We start from the raw sequence: 12207 nt of genomic DNA, 5'->3' as shown, positions 1-12207 counted from the left end.
TGAATTATGTGCCTCTCCTTGGCTCCTCCCCTCCTCAAATAGCAATATGGAGGTTGGTTTTGCGATCTGACGGACCTAGGGGCCGAATATATCCATCGAGCCTTCACAAATGTTGTTCCATTTGAAAAAATGGAAGCCGACGGAGCCCCGTACGGACGTATGGCACGGGTGGGCTCTGCCCGTACCGATGGTCGCTATTCATATTGGACTTTCGTATATTGGACGCCATTTCTTCATACGAACTTCGATTTGGGTGTTCTTCGGCTCGTTGAACTCGTATGGAAGAGGTCTAAAACACCATGGACTTAGATCTTAAATATAACATGTTGGAAAATATCACTTTTCTTACACCTCATATGGCTAAGTCCGGTGTTTGTAATTCTCCCATCTTGTACCCTCTTGGTCCATTTTGCTCCCTTTATCCATGATTATCAATAACACCTAAATACATGTTAAAGACAAGGGAAACATAATAAAATCATACTAAAACTACTAAATATGCAAACCTCATATGAAAGTGAACAAGAACTCGTAAGTATGTAAACTAGACATGGGTGTATCTACCTGGAGCATGAAATGAGTGACAATATGAATAATAGTATACTTAAAAACCTCAATAAAATAGTACTAAATTTTGAGCTATCATGCCCCTCTTCCATATGATAAAGAACCGCGACAGTAATGTCACTTCCCTCCGTACACTTTATCATACTTCAAATGGCAGTTCTCTCTAGTTCCTAAAGCAAATATTACATGGCACACTTCACATAATATCTTGAGAGAAAACTAATACACATTCATATATTAAAACCATATAGATCATCTTTGCTTCATCTCATAGTCATGCTAGGGTCTCTCCATCTCCCCAAGAACAAAGGAACTACTCACACATGAAGGTAATCAAGACCATAGCAATAATATTGATGGGATATGAGAGTACAAATGAATACAAGTTAAGATCCACACTAGAGTTTGGATTGCAACTGAGTAGACGAAGGGGATCGGTGTTGGAGACGTGGATGATGATGATGATGATGATAATGATGATGATGGTGATGTAGATTGGCATTGAGACCTTCAAGATCCATGTACCTTATCCTCTTAAGTGGTGGTGATGGATGGGATCACTAGTAGAAAACGAGTCTTTTGTTCGGAGCTGCAAGAAGCCTTAGTCCTGGCTGTGATTTGATTCGGGACTACTGCTAGCAATAGTTTCGGTTCGCTAGGGACCTTTAGTCCTGGTTGGTGACACAAACCAGGATTAAGGTTCCGCGTTGGGTGCGGCAGGCCGCGAGCACCTTTAGTCCCGGTTGTTAACCCCAACCGGGACTAAAGACCTTTTATTTACGCCAAAACAAAGTTCTTTTTATACTGTTATAATTTTGGATATTTGAAAGTGTTTGAATATGAATTTGAATAATTGTTGCATACTTTTGAATGTGAACAAACTTTGAACATGAAAAGTATTTTACTTTGGAGAAGCAATCCAAAACCATTTTCTATTTTGTATAATAATTAATCTAACTATTCAACCATTAACCAAGCCCACGCTCCGATTTCCAGTTGACGACTTGACTGGCATGACCTCTAGTGTGAGGTCGCTGTCCATTAACTTCATCGTGGAGGCATTCACGGGCCTGCGGGGAAATTTCCCGGGGCGGAACTTCCGAAGATGTCCTAGGGCGTGTGCATCAACGACATCTTTGAGAAGTTCCGCCATGGGAGATTTCCCAACCCTTTCCTCGTAGATGTAAGATATTAATACTCGAGATGGTTTGCTTGTTTTTGCTAGTTATATAGAGGTTGTGACGTACCATAGGGAGATTCCCCAACACTATTAGAGGAGATGGAGGCTTTAACGGGCTTGCGGGAAAATTTTCCCGAGGCGGAACTTCCGAAGATGTCCTAGGGTGTGTGTGCACCAACAACATCTTCGAGAAAGTTTCGCCATGGGAGATTTCCCAACCCTTTCCTCGAAGATGTAAGATATTAACACTGGAGATGGTTGGCTTATTTTTGCTAGTTAAATAGAGGTTGTGACGTACCATAGGGAAGTTCGCCAACACTGTTAGAGGAGATGGAGGCTTTCACGGGCTTGTGGTGAAATTTTTTCTCGAGGCGGAACTTTCGAAGATGTCCCAGGACGTGTGCACCAATGACATCTTCGAGAAGCTCCCCCACAGGAGATTTTCCCAACCCTTTATCCCGGCCATGGGGACGAAGCTCCCTACCTTTTGGTTGGCTTGTTGAGCTGCTTGCGATTAGCGGCGCTCCTTTTATAGGCCGCTCGCCGCTTCCTCCTTCGTATTGTTCCTCCGATAGGACGTCGTGCGCTACATGCCTTATCTCACCAAGCAGTGCGTCCGCCCACGTGTCCTTATCCCACCGACAATTTTGTTAGATGACACTGAAAATCCACCTTTAGTCCCGGTTGCACCCACCAAACGGGACTAAAGGTTGGCCTGCTGAAAAACCCTTTAGTCCCGGTTGGTTCCTCCGACAAGATGTCATGCGCTACATGCCTTATCTCGCCGAATAGTGCGTCCACCCACGTGTCCTTATCCCACCGATAGTTTTGGCATTAAAATTCACCTTTACTCCTAGTTGCACCCACCAAACAGGACTAAAGGTTGGCTTCCTCTTCTTTTTCCTCCTCATCTTCATCGGCATCATCCACGATGAAGCCATGCTTCTCGTACTCGTTTTGTCCCTCATCTGCTCACCACAAGCTCTGGCTTCCTCTTGTTCCTCCTCCTCATCTTCATCGGTGTCATCCACGATGAAGCCATCCTTCCCATACTCGTTTTGTCCCTCCTCTACTCACCACCAGCTCTAGCTTCCTCTTCTTCCTCCTCCTCATCTTCATCGGCATCATTCACGATGAAGCCATCCTTCTCTTACTCGTTTTGTCACTCCTCTGCTCACCACCATCTCCGGCTTCCTCTTCTTCCTCCTCATCATCTTCATCGGCGTCATCCACGATGAAGCCATCCTTCTCGTACTCGTTTTGTCCCTCCTCTGCTCACCACCAGATCTGGCTTCCTCTTCTTCCTCCTCCTCATCTTCATCGGCGTCATCCACGATGAATCCATCCTTCTCGTACTCGTTTTGTCCCTCCTCTACTCACCACCAGCTCCCGCTACCTCTTCTTCCTCCTCACCTTCATCGGCGTCATCCACGATGAAGCCATCATTCTCCTACTCGTTTTGTCTCTCCTCTACTCACCACCAGCTCTGGCTTCCTGTTTTTCCTCCTCCTCATCTTCATCGGTGTCATCGACGATGAAGCCATCCTTCTCGTACTCGTTTTGTCCCTCCGCACACCACCAGCTCTAGCTTCCTCTTTTTCTTCCTCCTCCCCATCTTCATCGGCGTCAAAAAACTTCATCGGCGTCATCCACGATGAAGCCATCCTTCTCATACTCGTTCTATCCCTCCTCTACTTTGCACCAGCTCTGTCTTCCTCTTCTTCCTACTCCTCATCTTCATCGGCATCATCCACGATGAAGCCATCCTTCTCGTACTTTTTTTGTCCCTCCTCTGCTCACCACCAGCTTTGGCTTCCTCTTCTTCCTCCTCCCCATCTTCATCGATGTCATCCACGATGAAGCCATCCTTCTCGTATTCGTTTTGTCCCTCCTCTGCTCACCACCAGCTGTGGCTTTCTCTTCTTCTTCCTCCTCCTCTTCTTCATCAGCGTCATCCACGATGAAGCCATCCTTCTTGTACTCGTTTTGCCCCTTCTCTACTCACCATCAGCTCTGGCTTCCTCTTCTTCCTCTTCCTCATCTTCATCGACGTCATCCACAATGAAGCCATCCTTCTCGTACTCATTTTGTCACTCCTCTGCTCACTACCAGCTCTTGCTTCCTCTTCTTCCTCCTCCTCATCTTCATCGGCGTCATCCACGATGAATCCATCCTTCTCGTACTCGTTTTGTCCCTCATTTGCTCACCACCAGCTCTGGCTTCCTCTTCTTCCTCTTCCTCATCTTCATTGGCGTCATCCACGACGAAGGCATCCTTCTCGTACTTTAGAAAATAGAAAATGATTTTCTACTATTTTTCTAAATTAAATCATTTTATGTTGAAAGTTTTGCTAGATTTTAAATTATGCAAAACATATGAGTTAATGCATTTTTAATTGAAAAATGGAAAAATGGTTAATAGTTGGGCTAGTTAGAACATTTATTTTAGAAATAGAAAATGATTTTGGATTATTTTTCTAAATTAAAACATTTTCATGTTGAAAGTTTTGCTAGATTTTAAATTATGCAGAAGTTATTTTAACTCATATTCTAACATTTTGCAAAATGTCAAAAAGGTGGAAAAATTGAAAACACCCCAAAAAGGACCTTTTATTTTGGTTGGTTCCTCCAACTGAGACTAAAGGTCATTTGCGCGCGCGAACAGAAGCGGCGGCCGAAAATACCTTTTAGTCCCGGTTGAAGATTCCAACCGCAATATTAGACCCTTTAGTTCCGGTTGGAGATACCAACCAGGACTAAAGGTCATAGGGTATAAAATTGGCTCTTCGTCCTCCCGGTTCATACCAGTAATATTTGAATCAGGTAGTACTGATTTTATCTTGTTGAAGGGCAACTGATGATTGCCTCCTTCATGTGTAAGAAAGTGAAGGGTACATCTTGTGGATCGCTGTCAAACAAACAAAAACGAAACATGATGGCTATATAAGACACTAAAAAACACGCAAAGCTGCGATTCTGTCATTAACTCTATATATATCATTAGTGGTGCAATGAGCACAGCAAGAGTACGAAGATCCACACAGCTTATCCAAGAGATGATATTCACACCTGCAACCTGGTGATCCTGCAGGGAAATCGTTATCAGTGCAAACCATGCCACATCTGAGAGACATGCTATAGAAGTGCAGTAAAATACTGTAGTAGATACAAATTCAGATTTAACACTACACTGCTAATGTCTACTCTCAAGTTGTTGTTCCCATCCCAAATTTGGACTTCAGAGTTTGACGAATGGATGAAATGGACGCCAAATTGCATCAACCAGATTTCCCCATCCCAGAAACGAAGTGCATTTCTCACTAGTACAACTGTTAAAGAACACCATGAAATGGCATATCCCAGTAATATGAATCACATATGCTAGCTATGCCATGATCTGGAGTTCTGGACTGTGGAGGTGAAATGTGGAGAAATCAATTGGCAGGTCGTAATACGGTTGCGGCCAGGGCCAACGCAAACGAGACAGGAACGAGGAAACCGCGGCAGCAGGCAGCAGTACCGCGGCGTGGAGCGAGGGGTCGATGGGGATCCAGTTGCGGCCGCGGTCTTGGTGGAGGCGGAAGTGGGTTGCCGGCAGGAACTGGAGGCCGCCGAGCACGAGGATGGCGGCGACGGCCAGCATCTGCATCCCCGGCCACGCCCGCGGCGCCGGCTCGACGTCGCAGTGGATGACGCGCTGAGGCTGCTGCGCCCCCTCGCCCCTCGCGTTCGCGGCGGCCGCCGCGGGCCGGCGCTGGAGGCCTTCCATGGCGGGGCGGGGCGGAGGCGGGAGGCGGGCGGCTGTGGGAAATTGGGAATGGTGTTCGAACTCCCAAGTCGTCGTCGCCGAGGGGTTTGTAGATGAGTCGGGGAAGCTCTCGGTGCGACGCCGGCCTGGCCGTTTTTCTCTGTTTTTTTTCTCTACTGGGTTTCTGGATCTTGTGGCGATCGGGCGGTTCGATTTATGTGTAGGTGGCAACATTTTGGTTTTACAATTCGTCGTGTCATCCCAAGGAAAAGCCTGTACACCAGCTGATTCGAAACAAGAGATTTTTAGAGAGTTTTGTATAAGGTAGGTTTGCCACAAGAAACCTTTTGACCAAGTCTTTCCCATTGTGGTTTTGCAAGAGCAGAGTCAACATTTGCTTTTTCTTCCTCGCCTCTGGTAGCAAAGTGGAGCTAGCCGGCGACGCTAATGAAAGAGATCGCAAATGGAGAGACAAGTTAGGAGTGAGGACTCACAATGCAAACAATGAAAAAGGAGGTCAGGGGTATGGGAGTTGGAAGTTGAGATTTCAGAATAGTTGATTAAATATCTAGTGGATCGAGAAAATTGAATAGAATCGAATGCTTGTACTAATACTAGAGCCAATCGAATGGTTGGTGTTAAAATATTCAAGTCTTCAACCAAACAAACGTCTGCCCAATAAATGACATGACTGACTGCCCCGCACAACCTCTTCGAGCATGGATACATTTCGACCAATTACATACACATTCCTTATTTTGTTCTCCGCCATCTCCCCGTTCTTATATATAATGTAGGTTTTTGGCGCGAACTATTTCCAAAGAACATGCGTAGTACACACAAGCACTATTGCTCGAGCGTATTGATAGGAACATGTTTGAGACTCTTAGGAATGGTTGGCAGCGGGAGCACTAGTAGCAGCTTCATCATAGAGCGATGTATGCACAAAGTGGTATACAGTTCATAGTTCTATGTTCATGTAATCAAGATATTAGCAACATCCATTTAGAACTACCACTGTAGTATATAGCCGGTGGTCCAATGCATTAGGTTTGAACTTAGAACACGTTTCTTGGCTTACCAAATTACATCCTGTTAATGGTGTTGAGCATGTTGTTGTAGTAGTTTAAAAACTAGGCCGAATCATCGATCAATAGGCCGATTAATCGCTACTAAAAGTCTAATAATTACTAGGAATATTTCCCATTAATTATTCCACTTTGGTCAATAAAATTGCAGAATTTTCAAAGCAGATTGTCCGTCCGTCCAGCCGCTTCCCCATACAAATCAAGTATGTTTTTAAAAGCTTCAACTCGATTCTCGCCTTCAGGAGCTCGAATTCCGCTGTCACTAAACAATTGCTCACTGTTACCAACTAGACATTGGATACAAGATCTCGGCCGCCTTGAGGAGCTTATCGAAGAGCTCAGGACGCCTTGAAATAGGGTAGGTGGTTGAGGTCCAAATCTGCCACCACACTCGCTTGCTCCGCCGCCACAATCACGCACTCCCTCCGCCACCACGTGCTCATCGGCCGACGAGGCTTCCGTCGTCTCTCCCGCTCGTCCTCGAGTCTCTCTCCGGTAGGCGGCGACGAGTGAGCATCCCATGAGGCTTCGTCGTCCACATCCTGTCGCCGCCTGCCCCGTGAGCCCAATCTCCGATCTGTTTGTTCGAGCTCAACTAGGGGCGACACAGCGACCCAGTGCAGAAGTGTCTGGTGAGAAACCTCCCCGCCCTACCTTGATTATGGGCAAAACCATTTTTATACATATAGTTTCACCTTCGATCCGTGTTTCCTGCTGCTGGCGCTCGCACACTGGCTTAAATTAAAACAGGGCGGGCTTTGCTTGCGATGAGCGGACTTGTTCCGATTCAAGACGCATGCGGGCGAGAAACTCTCGCCAAGGCACAATAATCACAGGGGAAGGCGTCGGTTCCTCTTATTATCAATGGGGGCAGGCGTTGGTTTCCTTCTTATTTTGGATTTAGTAGTACGCGCTGAATCTTCTTTTTGGTGGAGAGAAACTTCAGAGGACAAAGTAGGAGAAGAGAAATGAAGGAACTTGGTGTCGGTTTGTGTCTCCTTTGTCGCTCGTGACCTAGAAGATTAGGTCACAGAGGAAAAGCGTACATATTTTACTGGGATTTTGGGCTCTAGAAATGTAGAGTAGGCATAAGGATACCTTTCCACCATTTGTTTCTTTCTTATATAGACATATTTTGGTGCTAATTTATGTAGGTTACACCGATTAATAGCTGACCGATTAAATCAGTTAATTATCCGAATTTTGATTATTCACTACTCCCAAGTCGACCAAGCAGTTAACGATTACCGATTTTCTTGCCATCATAGTGTGATGTTAATGGTTGTTTTTATTTGTTCTTTTATGGGTTTCAAGATCTTGCGGCGATCGGGCGGTTCGATGTGATGGTGCCAAGATTTTGGTTTTACAATTCGTGTCATCCTAAGGAAAATCATGTACACTAGCGTTAAGAATGCATAGATTATTCGGAACAAAGAGATTTTTAGAGAGTTTTTTATAAGGTAGTTTTCCCACAAGAAACTTTTTAACCAAGTCCTTTCAATTGTGGTTTTGCAAGAGCAGAGTCAGCATTTTATTCTTCTACCTCCCCTCCGGTAGCAAGGTGGAGTTAGCGGGCGACACCAATAGAAGATATCGCAAATGGAGAGCAAGTTAGGAGTGGGGGCTCACAATGCAGACGATGAAAGAGGAGACCGGAGGCGTGGGAGTTGAAAGTTGAGATTTCAGGATAATTGATTTCCCATTGACCATGCACAACCACTTCGAACATGGATACACTTCAACCACTTGCATACACTATTCACACACACACTATTGCTCGAGCGCATTGATAAGACGTTTAAGAGTGTTAGAAATGGTAGGCAGCAGGACGTACAGAGAGGACTATGTTCACGCAAAATGGTATACATTTCATAGTTCTATCTTCATGAAATAAAGATATTATCAACATCAATTTAGACATATGCAGTATAGAGCGGTGGTCTAATGCATTAGGTTCAAACTTAGAGCATATGTTTATTGGCTAGTCAAGTTACATCATATTACTAGTGTTGAGCATGTTCTTGCACAATCATGTAGTACGCACGATGTCAATGGACATGCACGTGGGTCATGTCTTTAGTTCCATGGTGAACTCGGTGGCAGAGAATAGCACGAATGCTGATATCTGAGGACTGGTAATGGTGGTTCGAGTCCTGGCGGCGATGGGGTATTTGCTTGGTGATCGTTACTTGGAGCAGCGGCATCGATAAGTGGGGGCGACAATACATGAGAAATTCAAAGTCTAAACTTGCAGGGTGAAAACCTAAGATCTCGCCTTAATTGGTTATGCCTGGCAATGGTTTGTTGAAGATATTGTTTTGTGAGTGTGGACTTTCTCCTGAATGAAACCTATGATTTATGATCAGAGCGATAACGATGCTTGTGCACTGTTTTCTTCTTGGACGCGTCACAGTTGGAGAAGAGGGATTTCTGGTGCTGTCTTGGCAGTGTTTGGTCTGCTATTACAAGAAACAAATCACTCGGTTTTTCTTTCCTGTAATTCTTTTTTTTGGCTGTATGCATCGGTATTTCCATTAGAGCACTGCGTTGTTACAGAAAATAGGTGTAATTAGTATCTTCGTGATATTAATATATTTCCTCCATTGAAAAAAATTATTAAAAGACTTCAAAGATAATCAAAGAAAGGAGATTTAAGAGCGAAAACTCATCGGCGCTCTTGAGCACCAGTGAGCTCGGTTTTTGAAAATTTTGAAAATAGTTCTTTTTGGTCTCAAAAAGTTCAGCAAAAAAATACGTAGATAGATATGTACATAAAATTGCATGCCTGCAATTTATTTAAAATACGTTGTATTTTGGGAAATACAAAAAAGACAAATTTCTGACGGTATATATGCACTATATACATGTATTTTTCTCAGAAATTTGTGTTTTTCCACAGGCTAAAACATTACGAGTTTTCTACCGAAACCATATATATATGTATTCCCCGAATAAATTTTAGATTTTTTTGAAACTCAAAAATACAAAAAAAAATTAAAAAAGTAGGGCACACTGGTGCCCAGGTGCACCAAATTCGCTTCCCAGATCTAAGAGACTCTTGATGAATTCTCAAGACCCTTGTTAGTATTTTTCCATCTCAATTTCTTCAACCACCTGGTTTTTGATTGACAAGTACTTGTGTGTGTGGTATTGAAATCTGAAAATTTGCGGGTGTCTTGGTAAATAGAATCCATCCCATGTCTCTTCATGGACATTCGTCCGTACATTCTCTGCTAGACTAAGAATACATGTCTACAACCGAGCATGCCCACAAATATTGACATAATTGTGTGCACCAACTCTCGAATGTCGGTACAGCTCAACCTCCTACGCACAGGGTCATTATTCTTCTCCACCATGTCACACTTCTTATATAAGTTTTTTTTTTCCATTGCTACCTCTTTCTTATGAATGCCAATTGTATGCTGAAATGACATTGCCCAAACGTGTCGATGGAAAATGGAAAAGAGGATTAGGAATGGTAGGCAATGGGAGCACCAAAAACACTGTTGTCCTATGTTTCCGTTTGCACAAAGTGATATGCATATCACTGCTATATCTCGATGTGATCATGCTGGGCTGGTGCCAACGCAGGCTATAGCGCGGGCGATACCGCCCGTAGCAAGGCGGTAGCGGGGCGGTAGGCGGGCGAGACGGTAGCGGCGGGCGGTGGTTCCACCGCCCGGCGGTGAGTGTGCGGTACCGCCCGCCCATAGCCGCGTTGGAGGCGAGAGCGGGGCGAGAGGGAGGCGATAGCGGTGCTAGTGGGGGCGGTAGGGAGGCGGTAGGGAGGAGAGAGAAGTGAGAGCCAGACTATACCACGTGACCGCAGACCGCGTGGGATGAGTGAGGTGAGAGTGGGGTGATAGTGAGGATAAAAGTTGACGTGGCGAGGCTATAAGGGGTGATGCATTGGCAAACATCCAGTTAGAATCAATCGAAAAGGGAGCGTCTTCCGGATCATGTCTACCATGTCACGGATTATCTTACACAAAAAAAAGAATGATGCGCTTCCTGGATTGGGACCACGGCGAAACATCTCAGATTCCTCAGGCTCGAAGAGCAAGCTCGTGCTCGTAGGTCTAGTGCGTCGCCAGCTCTTTCTTATCATGTTTTCCTGTACTCGAACTTGCTCTTTATTAATATATTGTGACAAACATTGAGCTTTGGCAGTGTGTGGCCCGCAACACTCGGCAATTCCTCAAGGGGTGGGGGGCCAACCTGGGCAAAGAGAAGAGGGATTTCAGGGAAAATCTCCTCCTTCAGGTCCCCAGCTGGATAGGGTGGCCGATGCCACAGGCCTTGATGAGGAGGGTTGGGCGCTTAGATACCACCTCGAAGATCAACTTTCGGCCTTAGACAGGGCGGACGAGGAGTATTGGCGCCAACGTAGTCGGGTGCGGTGGACGCTCAAAGGGGATTCTTGCACGGCGTACTTTCATGCCATTGTGAATGGGCGCCGACGGAAGTGCTCGATCCCTAGGCTGATCACGGACCAAGGGGAGGTCCATGAGCAGCGGCAGCTCATGGAACACATCTACCTGTTCTACCAGGGGCTTATGGGATCGGAGGGGGAGACCAGGAGGTTTACCTCCGGGACAAGCACCTTTGGGATGGGAACCAAAGGGTGTCTCCGGAGGAAAATCGGGACCTCGAGCTGACTTTTACTGCGGACGAGCTGGACGAGGTGCTAGCGGGCATGAAGCAGGACTCGGCGCCGGGCCCCGATGGTCTCCCGGTGCTTTTCTTCAAAAAGTTCTGGGGAACTCTTCGAGGACCGATCCTGCAGATCCTCAATGATTTTGCCCTAGGGAGGGTTGACGTGGCGCGTCTTAACTACGGGATTATCACCCTGATTCCCAAGGTGAAAGGGGCTGAGAACATCCGACAGTTTAGGCCTATTACGCTCATCAATGTCATCTTTAAGTTTGTGGCCAAGGCTTACGCTACTAGGCTAGCTCCGGTGGCGCATAGGGTTATAGATCGTTGTCAATCCGCTTTCATTAGAGGGCGATGCTTACATGAGGGGGCTCTTGCTTTACATGAGATTGTGCACGAGCTACACGTCAGGAAGCAAAAGGGCTTGCTCCTGAAGCTGGACTTCGAGAAGGCTTACGACGAGGTCAACCGGGACTTTCTGCAGGGAGATTCTCCCGAGAAAGGGGTTCTCCGCAATGATGGTCCATCGTTTGATGCAGCTGGTCAGGGGTGGCCAAACTGCGATCAATGTCAATGGGGAAATAGGGCATTTCTTCCGGAACAAGCGCGGGGTGAGACAGGGGGACCCACTCTCGCCGATTCTCTTTGACTTCCTGGTGGATGGCCTGGCGGCTATCATCACCAAGGCCAACTCCGCTGGTCATGTCAGGGGACTGGTGTCACACCTCATCCCAGGGGGGTGACTCAACTACAGTACGCGGACGACACCATGATCTTGGTGGAACCCACAGGGGTGGGTATTGCCAATCTGAAGACCCTGCTCCTATGTTTTGAGAACATGTCGGGTCTGAAGATCAATTTTGACAAGAGTGAGGTTGTGGTCATGGGGGTCTCCGGGACTACCAAACAAAGGGTGGCCAACCTTCTCAATTGTCGCCTGGGCAAGTTCCCGATTAAGTATCCGGG

At 46.1% G+C, this 12207-nt stretch overlaps 1 protein-coding gene across 1 annotated transcript in view; it reads right to left on the bottom strand.

Annotated features, from left to right (window-relative positions):
* The window catches only part of LOC124704426, a 39313-nt gene extending 33797 nt beyond the window's left edge, over positions 1-5516 (bottom strand). Inside the window, exon 1 of the mRNA XM_047236681.1 lies at positions 5267-5516. Within this exon, the coding sequence (XP_047092637.1) occupies positions 5267-5515 (249 nt within the window). The 5' untranslated portion in view covers position 5516. The remainder of the gene's footprint in view (positions 1-5266) is intronic.
* Positions 5517-12207: the final 6691 nt, after the last annotated feature.

The sequence above is a fragment of the Lolium rigidum genome, chromosome 3 (assembly GCF_022539505.1).
Source record: "Lolium rigidum isolate FL_2022 chromosome 3, APGP_CSIRO_Lrig_0.1, whole genome shotgun sequence".
Lineage (NCBI taxonomy): Eukaryota > Viridiplantae > Streptophyta > Magnoliopsida > Poales > Poaceae > Lolium > Lolium rigidum.
The sequence above is the reverse complement of the archived record's forward strand: the minus strand, read 5'-3'. Positions and strand labels throughout refer to the sequence as shown.